Genomic DNA, 26,250 nt, shown 5'->3' on the forward strand with positions numbered 1-26,250 from the left:
AAAATCATGTTGAAGGTTATTTTAATGCTGTTGTTTATTTCTTGCTTCTTTGTTCTTCTAGAATCATGCTTGCAGCTACCAGAAGATTACAAACACCAAATAGATGTTCCTTTTCCTGTTGCCATGTGGGATTTAGGACAATGTGATCCCAAAAAATGCTCTGGAAGAAAGCTGTCTCGCTTAAATTTAATAAAAACTCTAAGATTAGGACAAAGATTCAATGGTATTATATTAACTCCTGCTGCATCTATTTGTGTTGGACCTCAAGACAAGTAAATCTTTATCAGTTTTAAAATAAAGTAATAAAATTATATATATAGTAATTAAAGTAAAAATGTAACATAAATATTATTTATAATTGAACTAAGAATAACAAAAAAACATATCTAATTTTGTGTATTTTTTGTACTATTTCAGTATGTTTTAAAAGTAAAGTGTATGGTGTTTTATTTCCATTAATTTCTTTGGTTCTTTCTGATTATCTGAACCCCTGCCAAAAAGTCAAGGAAAAGTATTCATGAGAGAAAGCAATCAGTCACCAATATACTTATATGGTGACCCACAATGCCACCAAAAGTATTTATCTTGTAACCCTGCTATATGCATAGCATACATCTGTTTTGGCTGGTGTGCAGTGCCAAATTGTATAGATACTGAGTTTGTGTTAATTCTGTGATGTTTTTTTAAACAGAAACAGATCTCTGTACATAAAGAGAACAACAGCACAAAAAAGGGGGGGTTATTACTGATATTTCTTGCTTTTTTAATTTCATTGATTGTTTGTTCTTGTATTGAATTCTTAGTGTGCTGCTGTTTTGAAAAATTATTGTTTTCTATTCTCCTGTTTGAGTAGCAACCCTGAGTTAATGCAAATATTCTTGACTGGGTTTATCTGGAATTCAAAATCTAGTCCAGCAGTATGATGGGTGAGCTGTATTACACATCATGCCATCCAAGGCTGTATATTACACAGAGAGAAAAAGTTATAGCTAAAGTAATAATATGCAAACAAGTATGTGGATTAAAAATTATATTTGCATATAGATATATTCCAAGTATGGCAAAACTGTATGACAAGTTTTGGCAAATATAATCTATATTTGCACATGAACTATTTTAAGTATAATGCAAAAAATATTTTATGTAAATATTTATATTTATGATGTTTTATTCTTATGCAAGGAATTTAGTTTTATCCCAATTATATTTGCTGACTCACATGAAATATTTAATTTTTTATAATATGAATGATTATTTTGTACTTTTGTTTAGCACAGTACAAAGTCCAAGATCCGGATGTCCAATATCCAGAATGGTCTAAAATCCGGACCTCAAAGCCATCACCAACCTTTTTTTATTGTATTCTTTACACATGCATTTTTATTTCCTTCCCCCTGCTCATAATAAAACACGTGGAGAGTCCTGATTCTTAATTTCACTTAGGCTCTGAATAAAATATGTCGTTATTGAAGAAACAATGATTTTAGCATAAATTTGTATTAACAATAATTTGGCTCCATTGCTGCATGTCTGCTTGGTAATATATCTCAAACCGAAACATTCTACACTTATAACATAGTTGATTTTACACGCATTAATATTTTATATCCCTGATGCCACTCTGGCTAATCATTATTTATCATATTTTGCTTTCATCATCACATGTTTATCAATACATGACAACTTTAGTAATGACTCATGTAGCGATGGCTAAACAATTTTTTTATGTTAGTAACTGAATAATAAAGAGTATGGTAGCCGCTTATATTGACATTATGCTTGGCATTGATGACAGATTTAAGATAAATGTGCTTAAGAAAATGTTGACCAGGAAAAATTTTAACAAAATTTTCTTTCCATATGCTAAAAATAGATTTTCATAATGATACTCATAGGGCCAAAAGATTACATTTAGTGCTGTTTGAATTAAGAGTAACTGATTTGTTATTCGCATAAACCCAGAACCAGTGCCAGGGCTCGTATGGCCACACCAGGCCGCAAAATTTAGGGAAAGTGCTTGGTAGAAGAATTTAGGACCCCTATGTTTAAGATCAATAAATAACTAACAGAAATAGTTTATCTTGATCTAAGTAGTCATACTCTAATAGAAATTAAACTTTTTCATAAAAGAAAAGATTTTAATTTTTCTACTAATAAACTTCTGTACCACATCCCATAGTTTAGATTGGTGTCCAGTGAGAGTGCTCGAAGTTTTTAATTACTTCTTGTGTGTTTTAATTAGGTCTTTTCAACTATATTTTATTATTTCACTTGCACCTTATTCTTTGTATTATCTGTTTAAACAACTGTAAACATTTTGATTTAAATTTTTCACTGAAGTAATTTTTTTTTTTTTTTTTTTTTTTTTTTTTTTTTTTTTTTCACTGTCGTTTTCAATTTTTTATATAAAATAGAATTCTCTTTATTTAAAGTTCAAGATTCTAATTCGAATTTACTTTGTTTTTTCCTTGCTTTGGGAAAGAGGAACTTTCGGGTGAACTATTATAATTAAAAAACTTTGAAATGGTTTATTGGCTAATTCTAAATATAGAAAAGCAAGGATTTTTGTAGAAGAGAGATTTGGATTGATCTCAATGTTTCCCCCCATCCACCCAATGAAGTAGCATTGAAGTTGATTGAATTCCTCTTCTGTTTTTGTTCATTTTTCTTTAAATTTCATTGATTTTTAATGGGGTTTTGCTTTTTTAAAAAGTTTTGATTTTAAATTTTTTAAATTCTTTGTTGCATTTATAAGATTATTTGAAATTTATTAATTATGAATTTTAATTTTTGGTCTTTGTGAAAAATTGGTTCTAAATTTCTTTATGTCTTTAATGATAATTTTTCTGCAGCTTAATGCACGAAAATACTAGGCATGTTTAAATTTTGTTGTATCATTGCAACAACCATGAACTTAATAATTTTAAACATTAATTTGTGTCTTTGTCAATTCAGAAATAGGCCATTTGTCCATTTTATTTATTTACTTCTTTCAATCACCAACTCCCTGATGATATTACAGCGAAAGATATAAATTTCATTTTTGGTTTTGATGTATTTTTCCCTACCTCAAAGATGCAATTATAAGCCGGTTGATACATTTCTTTACTCTTTTTGTAACATTCTTGAAAATATACATAGTTAAATATGTGCATAAATGCCCATAATTATAAGCATGTATTCTCATATTTAGTCATAAAGAGAAGCAGCTGGCATGATATTAGATATATAAAGCCAATTATGAGAAATGCCAGGATTTATGCTATTAACATTAGATTAATATAGGTGAACTTAACTTTATTTCTCAGCAGAGCAATTGCTATCATTTTATTGCTCTTGGTTTAATTAAAGTTTTGGTTTAATTAAAATTCAATAAAAGATCTTAGATTTACTTTTGGTGTTATATGAGTATATCCATCATTAGTTCTATATAGAATAATGATATGACAATGATTAATTTTGAAATGATGCACTTTAAAAGGACAATTTTAAGCTTATTATTCTTTTTAGGATAGAAAGGAGAAATAGCCAAATTTAAAAATGAGACTAAAGAGACTATTAAAAATTTAGGATTTTATCTTAAATGTTTATATATGTAAGATAAACTTCTAATTTTAATTTGTTACAGTTTTATATATATATATTTAATGTGTACATGTTCAAATTTGAATTTGTTTAAATTTATATATTTAATGATATATATATATATGCATTCACAGAGACACAAAGACAATGAAAGCTCAGATCATGAATGCTTCAGTTCGTCAACAAATTATCTGAACAAAAAATTATCTCAGATCACAAACATTATTTTAGGTAATGAACATTAAAGTCCGTAACTTTTAAAAGTGTTTCAGGTAAATCAGGCTATTTAATTAACACTCGGAACTCCTATAAACACCATTTTAAACTGATAAATTATGTAATTAATTTTCTATTACTTAACTGTCATAAATAAAGGCTGGCAGCGACTAACAGTATAATAAATTCGGGCTGGAAGAAATTAAGGCCAGACTGGGTTGCAGGTAGAGATTTTGAGTGCTTTGAAACTTAGGACTTTTTTGTTATCTATGGTAAGGTATATCTAAGCAAAACCATGGCCTAGGAAGTTAATGATAATGTTGAGAAGTAACTACTAGAGGACCATGAAAATTAAAACAAGAACAAACAAAAAAAGAAAGCTGCAAAAAAATTAATGCTACAACAGTTTTAAAAGCAGTAACAAAGGACAATTGTGGAAGAAATGCCTTCATAAGAAGAGGGGGGGGAGGGGAAATATCTTAATTTTCTCAGGAACATTTTAAAATGTAGGTAACAATAATCATATTAGGTAAATTTTGAATGAAACAGAAGCCCACTGTGTTTCAAGCAGAGTCTAGGAAAGAGTCCAGGCAAAGAAAAAAACAAAGCATGAAGAAAATAAAAGAAGGTGCTCCTAAAGGCATTAAAGTGATGTTTTTATGGAAGGATATTTTGCATCCAAACGATAATATCTCCCTTGCCATTATCTATTTATACTGTCCACTCTCATTCTTACAGATACAATAAAATAATTTTTTCATATATTCTGTCTGTTTCATTTTTATTCCTATATTTAATATTTCGATTGGTTTTGCGTTATAAACTTGTGCACAGATTACTGTTGTAAAGTTAAATAACCAACCATGTATGGCTTAGAAATGAGTTGATTCTTTTACATTAATTGTTGTGGGGAAAAATTTTATTTTAGGAGCATCTCAAATGATGAACAGCCTTCAGGAATGAATTAATTTCATGAAGAAAAATTTAACTGTAAATAAACATGTTAAAATTTCAATCCTATGAGTAGCATGGCCACTTTCATGTGGTCATGAGATTTATATGTACTATGTATATATTATTTTACGTCTTAAAGTATTTTGTGTTCTTATTTTTTAATAATTTCAAATTCATTTTTATTGTTACAAATACAAAAAAAAATATAGTTAACCATTATATAAATGCAAGAAATGAAAGATATGTAAATACTACATTATTTCATAAGAAGGTCCAAAATCATCAGCATTCAGTTATGTGAAAATGTAAGAGATGTGAAATTTCCTTATTTTTGAAAATTTGTATTTGTTTGAAAATTATTGCTATAATGATATCTTTGATATAAATAAATATTTTGATGTTATAATACTTTTTATACTTCAAATGCATGAAAAATTATATTTAAATCTTAATTTACAGAGATATTATTTATGAGCATGGTGCAGCTGTGGTTGATTGCTCTTGGGCTTGTATAGAAAATACTCCTTTTCAGAGAATGAAGGGTCAACATATGCGTCTTCTTCCTTACCTCGTTGCTGCCAACCCTGTAAATTATGGCAAGCCTTGCCAATTATCATGTGTAGAAGCTTTGGCAGCTATTTTTTATATTACAGGTAATATTATTTCATATTGTAATATTTTATTATTTAACAAATAAGTATATTTATTATCCTTTGATATTGGAGTGGCAACGCCATATTTGTATCACATAATTGAAATTGTTAAAAATTTTTATTCTGAAAGTTTTACCAGCTAGTAGTTGTATGAAAAATTTGTAACTAAAAGACTATTCAACTTATCTATCTCTGTAAACTAAGAATAAAATTTTATGTTTTACAAATTAGCTCATCTGTTATATCGATAAAAACTACAAAATACGTTACAGTCTTATAAAATTGGAGGTTCTACTGAGATTCTGGAAATTAGGAGTGCAGTTATCAATTTCTATGGTGCTGGTCTCCTAATTTCAGAAAATTGCTGAAATTTTGAGAACAAAGCCAGATTTTGAAGCGGATTATTCAAAGGTTATCTTCTATGTTTCTATAACTTGTTTCGGAGCAAAGAATTAACAGAACAGGATATTGCTGATCTCCTAAGATAAGATTAACTTTTGGTTTCATAAAAAAGTGTTTATTGAATTTAAGTATTTCATTTCAGAATTATATTTAAATAGTGTAAGTTTTTGTGTAAAATAACCAATACTAAAAATATTAGGTCGAAATTTTAATTGATATTTTTGGTAAAGAAGTATTTAAAAAATTATTATTTAGGCTTTACTGTTATTTGTATTGAATTTTTATGTTGATAATTGATATGTGTAAGCCATACCGGCATTTATATATATATATATATAAAAAATTTTAAACTGCTAGCTTTGTTTTTGAATTTGTTGCCAAGCAGACGCTTGGAAAATAAGTAGTAAGGTGAAACTGATGTAGTGTGATTTTATTTTACTGCCAAACTGGCAAAAGTTATTTCTTAATTTTCGCCATCCAGGCGTGTGATAGATAATAACGTCATCACGACGTATTACATCTAAATTGTATCGCCAAACTGGCAAAAATTGTTTTTGTTATTGCCAACCAGGCATGGAGATAGATAGTAAAATTGTCAAACTGACATGTGTGAAATTTAATTGTATTGTCCTTGTTCCTTGCTCTACTTGTATGCCATGATTATTGTGCGAGAAAACATGACGTGTTCCGGCTCTCTGATGTAATGTCGATGCGACACATGACGATGGAAGCTCTGAACTAATGATCCCTGGCTGGGCCTAAAGACGAAGGTAGAAGAGAGGGGCGTGACCATTGTCACGTAAGAAGCAGCAATTCTGTTGCATTTCATTTGATTTGGTCCGCAAAGCCTGCAGTTAGGTGTGCACTGTTACGTGATGAGGAGAAGTCATCTGATAGGATCTTGTATACTTCTTGAATTGCTAAAGCAAACTACAAGAAAGTTCAAACTAAGTTAAGCTGTGTACAATATTTACATTATTTGAAAACTTTGTGAAGTTTCAGAAAAGTCCATTTGTAACTATAGTTTCCATATCAAGTGGGAAAGTTCTGGTTCAGCATATGAGCTGCAAAGGGTCGAAGGTAGCGGTCTTCGTTAAGTAACTCGTAATGAAACGAACCAAAATAGTTCAGAGTTTCGCAGTTCATGGAGTCAGAGAAGAACCGATTGTTAGCCTTTCTCAGGAATCTGTATATATACTCAATTTTTAAGTCAGAGTGAAATTGATCATTTCTCACATAAAAGTGTGCATCAGTCATTATTCTGAGGAATCTACACTGCACAATTTGACAATTTGTAGCTTACATATATCCTTGTCTGTTGCAGTCGCCCAGGCAGGAGAAGCGTATGTTAGGATGGGTCGGATGGTAGACGTATAAATCAATTTCTTCTTAGCCAGATCTAAGCTCGAATGTTTGCCAATGACTGGGTGTAGGTAGTTCATGACGCAAAGTGCCTTTTTTCTAACATAATTAATATGATCACTCCATGTGAGATGTTCATTCAGTAGAACTCCTAGATATTTTGCCCGTTTCACTATAGGTACGGGCTCTCCGAAGAACAGGTTGTTTCTCAGAGCAGCATTTCGTTTTTTCCTTCTGATAATCAGGAGCTGAGATTGTTGCAGATTAATGGCTACCTTCCAGCAGCGGCACCAATCTTCGATCAAAGGAATCTGTTCTTGCAGTTTCCGAATTGCATGGTTAATGTTAGCTGATTTGACAGCTAAAGCTGTGTCATCAGCATAACACACTAGCATGTATGCACTGTTTGGAGTCTTGGGGAAGTCTGCCACGTAATATTAATACAAAATTGGCCCAATCGTTGAACGTTGCGGGACTCCAGCGGAAATAACATGAAAAGTTCGATACGATAGAAAGGGGTGCAGAAGCAGAATAAGTTCTCGGTTGAATTGCAGGTCCATCAGTTTACAGATGAGCCCCTCATGCCAGACGCGGTCAAAAGCTTTGGCCACATCAAGCATGAGGAGCACAACATTAAGCTTTGAGTGAAGCGCAGCTCCATCAAATTCTGTGATTCTTATGAGCTGCTGGCGGAATCCAAATTGTTCAGGCGGGAGTAGGTGAAAATATTTCTGCATTCTATGCAGAATCACTCTTTCGAAGATTTTTCTTAGCCCTGGCAAAAGGCTGATAGGACGGTAACTCTCAGTCTTACTGTGATCTTTGCCAGGTTTCGGGATCATGATTATTTTTGCTTGTTTCCAATTCTTAGGGAAATATGAATTGAAGAGGCAAGCATTGATGATGGAGGAAAACTTGGTGACTCTGCTCATTGGAAAATTTTTGATAGCTGAGTTGTAGATTCCATCTTTACCAGAAGCTTTTCTAATTTTTAGGCGTTTGATTAATTCTTTAATTTCTTTAGGCGATGTCAGAGTTGGGATGTTACATGCAGCAGAAGCATTCAGCCAATCGCCGACCTTGAAAAGTGTGCTTGATTCTGAATGGCTGTCAGCAGACCAGGAGTTGGGAGAGAACTGCTCTTGGAGAAATTTTGCAAAAACTTTAGATTTTTTTCTCGTTAGTGACGAAAATTTGATCATTACTGTAGATAGGTCTATTGCAGAAATATTTCTGTTTGAATTTTTTAATCGTGCTCCATAAGGATCCATCAGTGACACATAAACTTTCCATGCGCTGTTCTGAGATATACTGCTTATGGCTTTTGATTAGCTTCTTAATTTCCCTGTTAAGCTTGTTGATGCTTCGTTTAATGGCAGGGTCCCATGTCAGGATGTGTTTCTTACAAAGCCAGTTTCTTTCTAGAATCGCATTCCTGATGTGCACAGGGAGTCTGAGAATTTTTTCAGAAGCCGGTACAACTTCCGAGGCTTCCTCAAGCGCTCTCTGTATTGAAGAAGTGAAAGTTTTAACTGTTTAGTCAATATCATTTTTAGTTTTTAAACATCCAATTTCTGGAGGATTATCCAAAAGTAAGTTTTGGAAAAGTGTCCAATCAATGACAGTTTTAAGCTCACGTGACTCAGGTTTGGCGACTCCGGGTACTGCAATTACTGGTACGTGATTAGAGCTTAGTTCGTGTTTTACTTCCATCGCTATTGGAATGGAAGTTGTTGTAATTAATATATCCAAGATATTTGAATAAGTAGAGTTGCCTGGGCAGTAGGTGTATTCCTCTGGTACACGGAGAATCACGGGGTTATTCAGCACAAAGTTGTGGAGAGTATTTCCGTTAACATTGCTTTTTCTGCACAGCCAGTCTCTGTGTTTGGCGTTAAAGTCGCCAGCAGCAATGACAGGGGTGTCCTCTGGTAGAAGTTCAGGCGAGAGCTTGCTTTTAGGCGCATTGTATAGAGCCTGAAAGTAGACTTTGTTGAAGGAAGGGAGAGTGACACAAGTAGTAACAATTTCCAGTCCTTGTTCCCGTTTAACATTAATTAAACAGGATTGGTAGCACCTCTTAACGTAGATGAGTACTCCTCCACCGCGGTGCGTGATTCGGTCGCATCTGTAAGACACATAGTTTGGGATTCCTAGTCTCTGTCCAGCGGAAGCATGTGTCTCGGTAATTATTCCTACGTTTATATCAATCTATTTTGCAGCTCTTGAACTCTGCTGTGCAAACCACAAGCGTTCCATATCATGATGCGGATCGGGGCACATCTAATTGTTAGCTGGTCCATTATTTTCTGTACGCAACGAGTATTTACCTGAATCTTTTTTCATAATTGAGTTGATGCTAAGAATTCCCGATTCTTGGATTATCGAGAGCAGATCCGTAAGGCCTTTTAAAACCTGTTTGGCCTCAGTAATTTTATCGAAAGGAAGTCCTTCTGATACAGCGCTTGCATGAGATTTGTTTGTCACAAATCTATCTACCTAAGTCCTTGTTTTCGGAGTGTTCTTTAGTTCACTGCGACGTTTTTCATGTTTTTGTCTGAATCGGACACATCTCGGTTCATGGTTACAGTTCGTCTGGGTGTGGCAGAACCTCTGACATCTGTAGCATTGCAGGGGGCACGCACGTTCTTTGTAGGGCTCAACTTTAATTCTCATCTGAAGGAGGTATTCCACTTGATTAAGTTCTTTAGATTTCTCAGTCCTTGGAAGAGTTACAAGGAAGAGCAGGAGCTTAGTTATATCACCATTTCTCCTTCTTGTGAGCTGATGTACAGATTCAAATTTGAACCCGAGTTCAATTAGCTCGTTCTGTGTATCTTCTGTCTTGATGTAGTTGGGTAAGATTCGAATAACCATTTTTATATTTTTACTTTCGGGTAACGGGAATGAGTTAAAGTAAACTCCTTTATCTCTGAATATTTTTGCCATCTGTTTGTAAATGATGAGGTTTGGCACTAGTATTTTAATCTCATCTCTAATCATTTCAGCTCTGTATTCGTTCTCACTGAAATTGTGTGACTTGAGTATTTTCATCAAGTCATACCAGGTGTATCGGCAGTCTTTAACTATGATCGGAGTTTTCTTGCCGCGGTGAGGCAGCTGTCTGTCATCCGGCGCTTTCTGTGCAGATTTCTGACCATCCGCACTTCTTCCTGAGGGGCGGGATTCAGAAGTTTCTCTTCCTGAGGGACGGGATTTACAGATGTTTCTTTACTTTTTAGGTTTATAGCTGGGGTACGGCGTTTTCCATGCGTTCGCCTAGTTTTCCAGACAGATTTCTTAATTTCTGTCTTACTTCCATCGTCCGAACTGTCCATGTCCAGTGGAGTTCTTTCTTCAGCAAAGGAAAATCTGTTAGCGACTGGAATATTGAATTCAATGGTGGGACTGAGCGAGCATTTACTGCTAGTCCATGTCTCGTCCACTATCATAGATTCCGCAGCCGAGTTGGTCATAGATTGTTCAGGATCCAGCTGGTCCCTGGCAGGTATAATTTCCTTATCATCAGCGTTTTCAGATCCTTGGAGAGTCATTTTGTGGAGTGCGGCTGTGAAACCACGAAGTATTCGTAGTTCCATACTTTCTTTATCAATGAGTGGCTTGTCATCAGATCTCATTTCGTATTCTGTGATTAGCACTCCGAGAAAGTCAAAGAGCTTTTCCATCATTGTTCAATCGATAAAGAGCAGATGTCGTAGAAACAACAGGCACGTGGCCGTGCTGTTAGGTTCGCTAGGCCGTTTTACGGTGCTCGTAGCCAGGATCAATGTACCAACCTACTATTAGCTCCTAACAGCAAAAGGAAATACGCAAAATCGAGTGCAAAGAAAATCAGGGCAAGGGGCTGAAGCTCCTTCACGCTCTGAGTTGAACTTGAGAATCACGCTCAAGGTCGTTCTTTCAGCAGCGAGGAGAAAAGCGTCTGTCTAACTCGAAAGTCAGGGGTGAACCAGGAAATCGCTACGCATTGTATTGCCTAACTGGCAAAAGTTTTTATATAGTTATCGCCAACGAGGCTTGTGAACAGTGAGTTAAAATGTCAACCTGGCTTAGTATTATTATTTCAGAAAAGTTATTTTATTTTGTGCCAAAACAAAAGTTGTTTAAATAATTATTTCCATTTGGTTAGAGTGAATTTCGTACTTGACAAGTCTCGCTTAAATTATTAATACAAGTACGATTTTTTAGATTCAATTTCAAAAGAAAGCCTATTAAAAGTAACTTGTTCAACATGTCATCCTTAGTTAGGAGTAAGAAGCAGGATTAAAAGTGCTGGCAGAAAAGTTAGGTTTAACTGTGAGACCTAAATTTAAGATTGCTCAGTTGCATAACTTGATTACTGAAAGTCCCGGTTATGATGCGAAGTTTACTCGAGAACTACTGGCTGCAATTATAGGAGAAGGAGAAAGAAAGGAAGAATGCGAAAGAGAAAAAGAACGTAAAAGAGAAGAAAGAGAAAGGAAAGAAAAACACGGAAGAGAATAAAAAGGAGAACGCGAAAGAGAAAAAAGAAAAGAACGCCAAAGAGAAGAACGTGAAAGAGAAGAGCCAATTAGAGCCTTTGAGCTACAGAAACTTCAGTTGGAAGCAATGGCTGCTACAACACAGCCGGTAGAAATTACACAGTTACCTGAGCAGCCTTTAAAAATCAGAATTCACGATGTCATGCCATGTTTCAACCCTAAAGAAGATGAAATAAGTTTATTTCTGGTGCTATTTGAGCGTCAAGCTAAAATTATGAATATACCTGCTGAAAATCAAGTGACTCAACTTATTTTATTGCTGCAGTCCAGCTTATTGCTAGAGAACCAGAAGAGGACGTGAAAAGTATGAATATGTGAAAACTTTACTGTTATAATGATTTAAATAGAGTGCAGAAAAATTTCGACAACTAAAGTGAAAAGTCTTTAATCCGGACGTCCATAATCGGGAATGATCTATAATCCGGACATCAAAGCTACAAACTTTCTGCACATGCGTCAATGCATAATGTGTTAACGCATGCGCATAATACCTCTAAGCATGCGCATATGCGTCTACGCGTGCGCATAACACTTTTATGCATGCGCGTTTAATGTATAATGGACAGTATAAGCTAAGCTAATATTATTTAATTATCTATTTCAGTTAATGTTGTAGATTGCGTTGTTCCTTAACCTTCTAATTGAATCCGGCTTATTATTTTTTGCAGACTGTTAGAGCAATTTTATAGAAGTAAGCTTGAACTTTCGATTATGTCAAAAAGAATTTCCGATTCTGGAGCTACCAAAGGATCTACAAAGCGAAAGCATGTTTCGATGTTCATCAAACAAAAAGTGGAATTGCTGCAAAAAATGGATAAAGACATATCCTTTCATTCTCTAACCGTTCCGAAATATGTTTATCAATTTCACGGTGCTCTGCAGGGAGGGGGGGGGCGAACGACGCGACACGTAATGAACTGGAAGTTGATCGGTCAGCACTATCCTTATCTTCAGGGCAGATGTTTTTATTTTATTCGGCTTATAATTTTTTACTAAATGTTGTATTTCATCTCGATGTACTCCATCTTTGATATGATTTAAATCAAATTCCTCGTCATTATAAATATCACGAATATACATCAAATAGTTTTCTGGTTGCAATTTTCTAATTTCGACTATGCGTAATGTATGCTTTACGCATGTGCGCGTTGAAAAAAATGTTTAATAAAGTAAACAAATAAATATTAAGCTCTTTTTTTTTTTTTTTTTTTTTTTTTTTTTGTAAATTTTGATACTCTTTAGATCATAATTGCTCTTTATTTCAAAAATTACAGTTTCATATTTTTAATTTTATAATTTCTTACTTACTGCCATCTTACCAGATTTAAACTGATGATTTATAATCTGGAATCGCCGAAGTCCCGACGAATCTGTATTAAAGACTTTTGACTGTATTTAATAAACACCGAAAATCTACTGAAAGTACTTTGTACGATTTCTACTATGAATTAAAGAATTATTTAGAAGGATGGCTTAATGGATTAAACATTAAAACTTTTGAACAGCTAAAAGATCTCATGCTGGTTGATCAAATTAAAAAGCGTACTTCTCTTGATTTCAAAGAACATTTTATGGATGAATGGACTACTATTATTTCACCTACTGAGATGGTTAAGAAAATTGAAGATTTTTGAAGAAGCTAAAAAAAAACAATAAAACTGAAATTTTCTGCCAATCAAACTGAGAGAATTAACAAAGGACCACTTAAACCTCGTTATGATAATTTTGTGAAAAAAAATAGAGCATCTGCTTCATTTTAAGCGTTCTGATAGATGGGATGATTCAAAATATCAGAAAGATCTTTGACAAAGGAATCAGTTCCAAAACAAAAACTAAGAAAATTTATATGAGAAAAGATATCGACCACATTGTTTCGAATGTGGATCTATGAATATTTTAAGCCTCAGTGACCTCGCTTAAAACCAAATGAAAAGGTAAATTGCGTATCTTCGAATGATTATTTGTTAGAGACATATAGTACAATTAACGGTTTAGTTAATGGGTATGCCCTGTTCTTCGAGACACATGAGCCACTCATGTGTTCATTCAGACACATGATGTTATTTCTCGAAAATACGTAAAAATGACTGGAGAACATGTATGGGTACAATAGCTTTTAAATGACCATTTAGTGTGTCTACTGTTAGCAGAAGTTGAAATTAATTGTGAACTTGGTCATATAAAGGCAAAGGCAGCTGTTGTTACAAATGATCCCGGCAGATACGCATTGGGTTACAAAACTGCTCAGTTGTTCAAACGTAAATATCTCTTAAATTTAGAAAGGATAAATGCGGTTTTGACATGATATCAAGTAAAACGATCTCATGAAGAAGATCAAAGTAGAGACACCAAAATGGGAAAACAAGAACTGTCTGTTATTGAGACTGACAAAGATATTTTACTGCAAGCTGATAAGGAAATTAAGAAAGTATTTAATGTTAATTCTAAGGAATTAATTGAATCTCAACATCAAAGCAGAGATCTAGTCTCATTGCTTAGCGAAGCTAAAAGTGAAAATTTTAGCAAGACAAATCATTTCAAAGTAAAAGAAAACAGGTTATTCGTGAAAAAGAAAATAGATAAAAATGGAAATGAATGGGAATTAATTGTTATTCCTCAAAAATATAGGTATCAAATGCAGAACTATACATCTTTGATACAGAACCAAGCAAAGAATAGTACTAAAATTCAGGGTAATTTAGTCAATACTCACCCTCCTAAAAGCTTCTGTTAATGTTTCACAGAAATCTGACAAACAGTCTAAGCGTTCATTTCCTGATGAGAAAACCTAAGTTATTGATAGGGAAGTTGACTCATCTTATTTACTTGGTGATTCATCTTTTATAAATAGTGTATATGATTATTCCCCTACAAGTTCCCCAATTCATTCTTCTCCAAAAGCAAAGATGTGTTTGACAGTTTGTTAACAGCAGATCAAAGAACTTTTGCTAAAAGATTTCATGAAAGTGCTTCTGAAGCTAAGGAATTAAAAATACTTTTCAGAATCTAAGCACACGTTAGAAAACTTAGCAAAGAGGCATAAACATGATAAAGGACACTCAAAGTTGCCATATTCAATGAGAATGCAAGTAACAGATAAGAACAAAAGTTCATCTCGCAAGGAGCAAAAGCAAAAACTATCTGAAAAGAACTGACAAAATTAGCCGATTCTCAGTTAAAAATTCTAGATGAATTACCAAGTTCTGCAGTTGAGATGCAAGTCAAGGAGAAGTTTTTAAAGAAACTAAACAGACAAGAGTGAGTTGTTGAAGAAGTAAAACTGCCACAAAAGCCTCTATTACACTCATCTGATTTCAGTAAGGAGTTTATTTTGCAAATTAATGTTTCTGACTCTGGTATGGATGTCATTTGACAATGAACATGCAGTATTATACCCCAGAAAGAAGTTTACAGAAACTGAAAAAAAGCACCCTACCACAGAAAAGCAATGCGCAGGCATAATTTTCGCTGTAAATAAACTGCAATGTTATTTACACAGGCATACTAAATTCGTCATCATGACCGATCATAATTCCCTAGTTTGGCTAAAAAATATTGTGAGTCTAAATCCACGACTTAGAGATGGACACTAGTATTACAACCCTACAATTACACTGTCATTCATCAAAGTGGTAAAAACCATAAAAATATAGATGCATTTAAAGTTATACTCTCTGCCTGATTAAATAATTTCTTTCTCTAGTTAAAAAAAATCATTTTGTTCTTTCTTCTCTTCCTCAGTGTATGTTGTTTGTTGTATTTCAATTCTGTATTATGTTAATATTGTTGTTTTGAAAAAAAAATTGTAAACTTTTTATAAAAAAATACCAGATAATCTTTAATTTATAAAAGTATAAATTAAAGTTTATCTGGGAGGGGTGAGAGGTTGTAATAGTTTATTATTTAACAAATAATTATATTTATTATCCTTTATTTATTTTTCATTTTTGCAATTAATTTCTTAATTAATTTTTTATTTTATATTAGCTTTATGTGAATAGAGGTTATGTGTTAATCCCGTTTGGATGTGAAAACATTTGTTTTGTATATGATATTGTTTTGAATTTAACTCGAGTTTGACATGTCAGGAGTGTCAGTATTACACTTGTGTTAAGCTCTTTCAAAATAATGTTGTGGCTGCCCCAAGAATGTATGCCTGTTGCTGCTACTTATTTTTTCCCTAAATTCATTAACAATGAGTTTTAGTTAATGAGAAGTATCAAGCAATGAAGAAAAATGCTAGAATCACCATGGAGGTATAAAAAGAGATTGTCATTGTTGAAAAATATGAAGATGGCATGTGTGACTTTATTATTACATATTGTATGATAATTACAATGGTGTCTGCGATTGGGAAAAACAAAGATGCTGTTAAATCAGCTAATGTTGCGAAGGAGGTGAAATTAGTTATGAAAGAACAATCAGAGATGTTAGTTTTGCTTTCATCACCGCATGTTTGTCAATACATGACAGCTTCAGTAATAACTCATGCAGTGATGTCTAAACTTTTTTTTATATTAGTAATTGAATAACAAGAGTATGGCAACCTTTTATGCTAACATTACGCTTGACGATGATTGTAGAAAAATTCAACAAAAATTTCTTTTCATATGCTAAAAATAGATTTTGTTAATGAAACTCATAGGCCAAAAGATTACATTTAGTGCTGTTTTAATTAAGAATAACTGACATACTATTCATCATAAACCCAGAAGCGGTGGCAGAATATGTAGGCAGCGGACGGCAGAATTTAGGAAAGACAAAATTTTTTTAATTTGATGAAGCACTGAGTGGCAAAATTAAGGGATGAGAAGTTTTTTATGATTTAGGTAAATCACTAGGATGCAAAATTTTAATTGCGGTGAAAATTTAGAACTTAGGAAGGCACTTTGTAGCAGACTTTAGGACCCGTAGAGACTGCACCATGCGGTATTTAGCGCCGGCCCTAGATAAAGCATTAAGTATATGTGGAAGTTTATTTATTCAGGACTCAGATTAGTTTTAAGCATGTGCAAGAAATAAACGTAGGTATAGTAAATAACTAAACTAATACAATTCAGTACGCAATAGGAGCAAGACAAAATTTAGCGAAACAACTAAGCTTTCATCGCCTATCTTGTGATACACAGCCAATAATGTATCACAGACGCTATTAAGCTAGGCTAAAATTATCTTTACTGATTTCAAGGCATTTCAGTTAACCCTTTCCGGCACGCTACCTTTTAAAGTTTGAGTTTTGATTTAAAAAAAAAAAAAAAAAAGGTAGGCAGTCTAATTAGGCCTACAGGAGTACACAAATAAAATTTTGTGAAGATAGCACTTATCGTTTTAATTCTGTGGGTATGCCCAAAATGGCACACTGACTGAATAGAGCTTTGAAAAGTGTGCTGAAACGAGCATTGTTGTCAATGAACTGACCGATGAGATGTGGAGAAACAAGGAATACAGGCTCTCAGTTGTCCTAGATTATCAGTGAGGCCGGTCTGGGCACACCTAGGGTTCGCCGTTTGATTTTAGACAAGATTTCAAGGTAAAAATTTAAAACTAATATAGAATAAGGAGATCAGCATACAGCCAAAAGATAACATCGAAATTTATTTTCAAACAATTCCTTTTATACACTAAAAAAAAAATCTGGAAGTTTTCTTTGAAAAATGAGGGTCTTAAAAAACTAAACATGGCTAAAATATATGGACTGGTTTGTGTTGAGCTGCCATCTACTATAAGTAAAGAAGGTTCAGAGTAACCTATAAATCCTTTTTCATTCAATTTTTCTCTGCATACAGAAGGAAATTTTTAGGTGTGTCCAGACCAGACACACTGTGCCGCAAAGGGTTAATGTTGCGGACTGCGCTGCTCCCTAATCTTTTATTTTGATCCAGCTTATTATTTTTTTCAGGCTGTTATTATTACGGCAATTTTATAAAAACTGAGCTTGAACTTTCGATTATGTCGGAAAGAGTTTCCAATTCTAGAGCTACCAAAGGATCTACAAAACGAAACCATATTTTGATATCCATTAAACAAAAAGTGAAATTGCTGCAAAAAACGGATAAAGGCATATCCGTCTCAAAATTATGCAAGGAGTATGGCATTGGAAATTCAACTGTATATGACATAAGAAAAAAGAAAAAGGAACTTTTTGAATTTTTTGTGGAAGCAACTTAAACAACTTACATTGAAAGAAATGTTTAATAAAGTAAACAAATAAATATTAAGTTTTTTTTTTTTTTTTTTTTTTTTTTTTTTTGTAAAATTTGATACCCTTTAGATCATAATTATTCTTTATTTCATAAATTAAGATAAATTAAGATTTTAATTGTATAATTTCTGCATGCCATCTTACCAGATTTAAATTTATGATCTAATATCCGGAAAAATCCCAAATCCGGAATCGCCAAAGTCACGACGAGTATGGATTTCGGACTTTGTACTGTATATCATATATATATTATGTATATTTCAGCCCTTTATACAGTTTAATTTCAGCCCTTTTTTACAGTTTAATGATCTGTGTTCGATAGATTGTAATTATAACACTGAATTTCATTTTCCTTTATCTGGTTTTCAGTTTTAGAAATTGCTTTCTTTAATTTTAGCATTTTTGCCAAGTTAGTTTTGGGAGACATTTCAAATTTCTCTTTCATTCATTAGGTTTTTAGTTTTATATTGTGCTGTTTTACTGTTAGTGAAACCTTGAATGCCATTATTTATATATTGCACTAAAAATTACAGTTCTTTCATAATTAAAAAGTATTTTCCTATAAAGTCAGAATTTTGTAGTATTTCTTTCATATGTGTGTTAATCAGCAGAAATTCAAATCTCACCAAATTCTGAAATAAATAATTCTTTAACCATATTAATAATTGATTGTATAACTAACTTAGCTTAATCTCTCAACAATCATTTCACAAAAATTAACTTATGCAAGTCAGTCAAAGTGAAGAATTTTTAAGTGGTTGAATCAGAGATTACATTTGAATGGAACAACAGGTATTCCAGTTTAGTATGGCCAAATGACTTCATAAAAGGGGCCTATTCATGTGCCATCTTTAATGCTACATACTATTACAGCAGCGCATTGGTGCCACAATTTACAGTGGTGTTAAAAACACAAAGACCGGATGCTTCATCAATGGAGTCATGTCGTCTTTACCAGAGAGTCATTTCAGTTTGATGATTCTCAGCATCAGTTAATATGAAGAGAGGTAGGGACATGCTTTCATTCCACTAAGATCAGGCAAAGATACACCATTAATGTGATCCTGTCATGGTTGTATGGGCAAAATAAGGCATTATAATAGTTGGATGGACAGAGCTTCCCATTTTTGACAGAGGTTCACTTATTGGAGGTTGTTCCTCCGGTAAGTGATGAAATTATCCTTCCCCATGTGCATAGTTTCAGGATGCCATTTGACCAGACTTTGTTTTTATGGATAACAATGCACAGCCACACAGGACGCTTGCTGTTGAGGAGCATGTAGGAAAAGAATATATCCACAGAATGGATTGACCACCATGCTCCGCTGATTTAAATCCCATTGAATATCTGTGGGATACTTTAGGGAGATGCCTAGGACACAATTTTATCATCCAGAAGACAGACTACTGAAACAGATGCTCTTTGAAGGATGTGAAATCTTACCCCAAGAACTGTTAGATAATCTAACCCCAAGAACTGTTAGATTCAAGGTGTTGAGTCTTGATAGATGGTGCAAAACAATCATTGCAATTAGGAGAGGTCATATCCTGTAATAAGGCTCTTTGGTTTGTTATTCTATTCTCCCTCTTGGCCTTTTTTTTTTAAAAAAAAAAAAAAAGCCTGTTGTCATTCTATTAATAAAGCCTTTTTCTATTCATTCTGTACTATATGCATCCTATTCATTTTTTGCTGCTATACTTTCTTTACCCTTCAAGTACTCCATTGTGCCTCTGGAGTATGAATTTCACATGTATACACAGTCTACTAGTATAGATTGTGTATTAACTTCTCAAATACTTGTTTTTCTACTAATTCATATGTTCATTTTTATATAAACCTTCATTTCATTGCAGACTACCATAAAAATTTTTAGAAATTAAAGCATGTAAGGGATGTAATGGAGATTTAATGATGCAATACATATGATACACATTTGTTACAAGCATTTTTCAAAGAATGCAGATGTAAAAGGTCATTTTCAGAGGTATGTTACAGTAACTTTAAATAAATTATATAAGTAAAGTCACCAAATGAATTTGTCATATACTAGCTTTCAAATGATCACTATATCTAAAATTGATAATATTTGGATTGTTAATTGTGAGAAGTTGTGCTGGCATGCTTACCAAATACTCCAGAAGCGCTGGCATTAATTTATGTTGGCCTGGGCAGCACTTTCCAGCAGAAGTAAAAAACGGATTTTTGAGAAAGATAACGTTAAGATAGGACTTACGATTTTAATCAAAAATGATTATCTTCCTTTTTGTAAATGGCTGTTAGATTAAATTATTGAAGTCTTTTTGGACAACAAGATTAATATGATTAAAGTATGATCATCAATATTAAAAATGTAAAAGTACAATTAATGAAATAGCAGTTCTTTCTGGTGAAAGGGTCTAAATTATTAATGATGCTTATATTATATTATTTTGTGTTATTATAATTTTTATGAAATAATGTGCAAGTTAATATTTAGGTAAATATGTCAATATTTAAATTATGATTTTTGTGAGAATTTTTTGGAGAAAACTTGTCAAGGCCAGCAATATGTGCATTAATTTTGAGGAACTGTATGGGCATGCATACAAGTTTTCCTTAAAACCTAATTTTAGCATAATGCATTTGAGCCAGAACTGATTTCAAGCCTGAGTGACTAAACTTTCTTTGTATGAAATATGCTGTTCTATAGGTGATGCAATACGAAATACCAATTATCCAAACTTTTAAATCAGTAGCATTTCTTTAAGGATTTTCCCCTCTGTCTTCCTTTTCCCCTTTTCCTTTTCATCTTTCAAGTCTAGAAATAGAGAATCTAATACTCATCAAAAAGCAAGATGTGCTGCAAATGTGATTTTTCTCCCAACTGAGATTTCTGCATGCTGTTTTCAAATACCTGTTGGCTAGAGAATCATACCTTAGCCAATGACAATACATTTATTGACGTATGCCACCATCACACTTTCTTCCCTTGAGTGGCTGTGGGGAGTTAACATTTTTCTGTCTGGCCTAAACAATAAGTGAAACTGTAAGACATATTTGTTTGGAATGGGATGCTGCTCATAATGGTTTTCTTTTGTTAGCAATGGGGAAGGGAGAAAGAATTATATTTTTAAAAACTTTGGTTAACATAGCATATTGTACTTTTCCTTAATTTTCTAATTTGATCCAGTTTATTATTTTTATACAGGCTATTATTATTACAGCTATATTGTCAAAATAAAGTTTGAAATTTCAATTATGTTGAAAAAATTTTATTACTGGAGCTGGAGTAGGATCTGCAAAGTGAAAGCATGTTTTGATGTCAATTAAGCAGAAGATAAAATGACTAAAGCTGAAAAAAAAATGGGTAAAGGCATATACTTTTGAAAATTATTTGAGAAGTATGTTATTGGAAGTCAATAGCATGTGACATAAAAAACAGAAAGGAAAAAAAAAAGAACTTTTTGAATTTTATGTGGATTTTATCTTTCACTATGAATAACAGAAAAATCATTTGATATAAGTGATGATTGAATGGGTTAGACAGTGTTCAGCAAGTGCGTGTCATTGATGGGTCCAGTGCTAAAGGCACAAATCAAAATATTTCTTGAGGAAATGAACTTAAAGTATCTAAGTGCACATATTTGGCTGGTTGGTAAACCAAATTAAAAAACTGCCATGGTACAGAAGTGCCTGAACAATTTTCAGATAGATTCATCAAAATCACTAATAGGGAAAATTTATCTCCAGAATAAATTTATAATGTCAATGAAACTGTTCTTTTCTGGCAATATGTGCTCCAAAATATCTTGGTGATATCTCAAGAAAAGGTCTAAGTTGGTGGATTCCGAAGTGAGACTGATTTTAGCATGTGAAACTGCTGTAGGAATGCACAAATGTAAACTTTTCATAATCAGAAAAAATACACAACTTTGGACATTTGAAAGAGTAAAGATTTTTTGAATCATCTGTTGTTCAGATTAAAGTGTATGGATGACACAAAATTGATGTAGAATGAATGTAGAAATGAATGATTTATTTAAAAATTATTTAATACTCGAGACTTGGTAACATTTTAAAACAGTTGGTTTATTAGATGACACAAAAATTGTCCTAATTATAGACAACTGTCTGGTTCACACATCACTTAAACTTTTAATGATAACACTCTGTAGACCAAAACTCTGGTGTATTCTTTTTTCAAAACTGTTCGTCTGACCTCAGTAAATGGATATCAAAGTGTTGCATATAGATAAAGTAGCCTTTTTATAATTAAGACACAATAACACGCCAAACAAATACTAATTCAGAAGTCAAACGACAAAAATCAGCGTTATATTTTCAAAATTTTCACAGTGTTTCACTTATTAGTTAAATAGTGAACTAAATAGCCAAGTCTTCGCAGGCTACACAGTCTTGTCCTAATCACTGACTAAGTGAGATCACCGATGGTCCTGTGTTCAGATAGAGATTAAATTTAGGACTTAACAAGCACCATTACAATATTACAATCTAAGATACATGAGGCTGCATTACAAATATATGACTTAACATTTAGAATACTTATCATATATGTATTATACCACTTTCAGGCTAACTTCATAGAGTGCTATTGAACAATACATTGTAGGTGCTATTAAAATTACTTGCTCTGTTGAATGAAGCAATTATGATATTAGAGTTGAACAAGGTAATAATCACAATACAACTGAAGATTGAATTCCGTTGTTACAATAAGCAGCAAAAAGAAACAAGGATTATTACATAGATGCAGTGTATATATAAATGCAGTTACAATTGAACACACACAAAAAACAGCATGTATGCAGGTACTATTGAAGGAGGTGTTTATACTACTAATGAAACTTTGTGTAATGGAGGCCTACTGTTGTGCTTCTGCTTTGAAGAGTGTCATTACATAGTATTACAAATCATAGAGACTTATGATGTTCAGAGAAAAAGGTGTGCATAGCTATTGGTTAATTTCTGATCGAGAAAGATGCCAAGTGCTAGGTTACCCTGTTGAGCCCACTTAAAGCTGAGTTCTTTGTTGCACAGTATATAATACGTTTTCTCAGCTTTACTCTGGCTATGTTATTCTCAATCAAATTTTCTGCCCATTGGGGTCGAAATTGCTGGCTTGATTTCTTTTGATAAAGATGAGCAGTGTTGGGGCAAGAGAAGAGATAGTGATCTGGGTCACCCACTTCTCCACAGCGTAAGGTATCTGTTTCACTTAGGTGGAAGCGATGTAGATGGGATTCAAAAGGGCCATGGCATGTGAAGTAGTGGGTTAATTCACCAATATTGACTCGGAGTGCTTCCCCCACTTGCGGAAAAAATTCATATGTTCGTCTACCCATTGTTGCTGTTTCCCACCTTTGTTGCCACTGAGCAATGACCTGTTGATGTGTGACTCTTTTAATTTGGGAGATTGGAAATTTCAATAGATGTTCAAGTAGACTCACATCATTTACTGCCGACTTTGCTGCTATGTCTGCTTCTTCACTGCCTTGGATCCCAACGTGGGAATTATAAGTACCTTAGTAAAATTTTAGGTATAATTATTATCGTATCACTATATGTTAGGTGCACTTCTAAAAAGACCATTCTCCTTTGGCCTAATTACTAAGTGAAAAAAATACTATTTCAGTTTATAACAGTATTCAGTCCAAAATCTGGATGTCCAATATCCGGACCTTAAAATCACCAGCCAACAAGCAAATAAATAAATAAATATAATAAAATAATGATAAAAAGACATGCCCTCTAACAGAATCTAATGGGAATTATAATACTTAACAAAAGGAAGCAAGTGTATTTTAAATGCAATTTTCTCCTAACCAACTGAGATTCCTGCAGGTGACTTTCAAACACGTGCTGGTTACAGAGTCGCACTGTAGCCAGTAATTATACTTTGATTGACATGATATTGACCAGGATCACACTTTGGGCCTTTGGTTGTGGGCAGGGCTGTGGAGTCGGAATCGGAGTCGGGCAGATTTTGGGGTAAAAGGAGTCGGAGTTGGAGTCACTAAAAACAGGTCGACTCCAACTCCAGTTTTCGTTGGACAGTTTGAATTTGAAATGAAATTAAAATGAATTGAAAAAAATTAATGACAAGCTGAGTTATTTTTATTTATGGACTGTATACATTACTAAATAGTTATTTTCTATTTTATTGACGCATTCATAAATCAATATAAGGAAGGAGGATGGATGTGATATTTGCCATTAGTGATTAAACTGATTCATTTAGTTACTTCATTTAGTTACAAATCTCACTGATAAATTTAGGTAAGCAGCAATGGCAGCAAGAACTCCTAAAAGTGATGCCATTCTTAGGAAGCGAGCAGGAAAAGGAGCAATTATTGATCAAGCAATGCGATAAGGAAGTACATATTTGATGATAAAGAGGTTTTTTAGAATTAAGAACGTTTTTAGGAGATATAGATAACCTTAATGTTTCACTAACAGAAAGAATGTGGAATGATCTTGCAGAATTGGAAACTCTTGTTTCTATACCGTATATAGCCATAAAACAGCTGCAATCTGAAGAATTTACAGGAGGCGAGAATGAGATGTTTGTTCTTTCTGAAATGGAAGGTTTATTGCAGAAGGAATCATTTCTTCAATGAAGAAAAGAGAATTTAATTTGCTAGACAATGAGATTTTGCTGGGTTCAATATATGGAGATCCGAAACGCCGAATTTTCTTGAATGACGAACAAATTAAAATTGCAAAAAAAGTCATCTATGAACTTTCATTAAGAATGAAATTATTTTCAGAACAATTGGAGAATTCGAATCAGGACAGTCAAACTGCAGACATTGCAATTGAGTCTCTATCATCCTTTTCCATTGATGAATTAGATTTTGAGAAATATTTTTGAATAATATTGAAAAGGCTAAGGCAAAGCAAATGAAAATGAAAAACAAGAGCCTTTAGATATAAAAATGAAAAAAATAAATAAATAAATAAATAAGATTTCTACACAGCCTTTGAAGAAATAGAGAAATATGATTGCACTTGCAAGCCACCTCTTTTAGAACTTCTAAAAATCTATCCTAAAAAGTTAAAAGAAGTAGCCCTAACATTAACAGCTCTTCCTCCTACTCACATTAGTGTGGAAAGACTCTTCTCAGCTCTAAAGTTTATCAAATCAGATCTATGGCCGTCCAAAAAAAAAAAATCTTGCGAAAGCTATACTGTTTCTTAGAAATAACTAATGCCAATTTTTCCATTTCATAATAAATGCTAATTAATATAAATAATTTGCTATGTCATCAATTTTTTTCTGTAGCATCTATCACTTCTTTTATATCAAAAAAATAAGCTGTAACCCATGTGCATATGTTTACATATATATATGAGGGAGTCGGAGTCGATCATTTTTCGTACCAACTCGACAGTTCTGGTTGTGGGGGCAGGAATGACACATGTAGCTGGTCAGTGTGGCCCTAAATTCTGGTGCCCACTGCCTGTCTAAAATCTAAAATTTTTCTGAAATCCAGAATCACCGAAATTCCGATCATTCTGGATCTCGAACTTTGTACAGCATTTCATATTGTTTTTGGAGGAGAAATTACCATATTTAAAGTTGCATCTATTTCACTTTTATAAAATCTTGGTGTTATGTTATGTGATCCTTAAATGTATTTATTTTACAGGCTTTGCTGACCTTGCTGAATCATACCTTCATCAGTTTAAATGGGGTCATACTTTCCTCACTCTAAATCAAGAATTGCTTTCTTCATATGCAAATTGTACAACATCAAAGGACATTTTAATTATTCAAGATGACTATTTAAAGAAACTTCAAGATGAACGCAATGCTGTCAAAGGTTAAATGAACGTCGTTTATTTTAGATTTTTATTCTGCTATTTATTTATGTTTCTGAAAAACATTCCTTTACTAAAATTTAAGAAAAAATTTCTTAAATTTTAGTAAAGAAAAAGAAAGAAAAATTAAAAGTCTCTTATATGTTTCTTTACTCTCTTTCATGTACAGTTGACTCTTGAAATAGGTAAATTTGAATTGCAACTCTCAAATATATGCCTTATAAAATATATGTAGAATTAATCATAAAATATATGTAGATCCTATTAGTTCTAGCATTTGTTACCAGTTAGCAAAAATTTCATCATTTGTTATATTATTATTCCCAAAAGTTTAATCTTACCAAGATGTCAGCATACAAATGCATGTAGATTTTATGACTCCAGTATCATACCCATATTTGCTAATAACTGCATAATTTAAGGCTCACCTGCATATTGTACATTCTTAGCATAATTTCTAAGTCCATGTCATTGCAGCCCCATCAGTAACTGAGTGGTTAAGACCACTGA

General features: G+C 33.1%; 1 protein-coding gene across 1 annotated transcript in view; it reads left to right on the forward strand.

Moving 5' to 3' along the window:
- Window positions 1–26,250, forward strand: part of LOC118179900 (18S rRNA aminocarboxypropyltransferase) — a 40,684-nt gene that overhangs the window by 2,847 nt on the left and 11,587 nt on the right. The window contains exons 2-4 of the mRNA XM_085817051.1: window positions 62–272; window positions 5,215–5,408; window positions 25,569–25,742. Of these exons, the coding sequence (XP_085673177.1) occupies window positions 62–272; window positions 5,215–5,408; window positions 25,569–25,742 (579 nt within the window). The remainder of the gene's footprint in view (window positions 1–61; window positions 273–5,214; window positions 5,409–25,568; window positions 25,743–26,250) is intronic.

Source organism: Stegodyphus dumicola, chromosome 5 (genome assembly GCF_044657685.1).
Source record: "Stegodyphus dumicola isolate Sdum_Otavi_A_Nest chromosome 5, ASM4465768v1".
In the NCBI taxonomy this organism is placed as follows: domain Eukaryota; kingdom Metazoa; phylum Arthropoda; class Arachnida; order Araneae; family Eresidae; genus Stegodyphus; species Stegodyphus dumicola.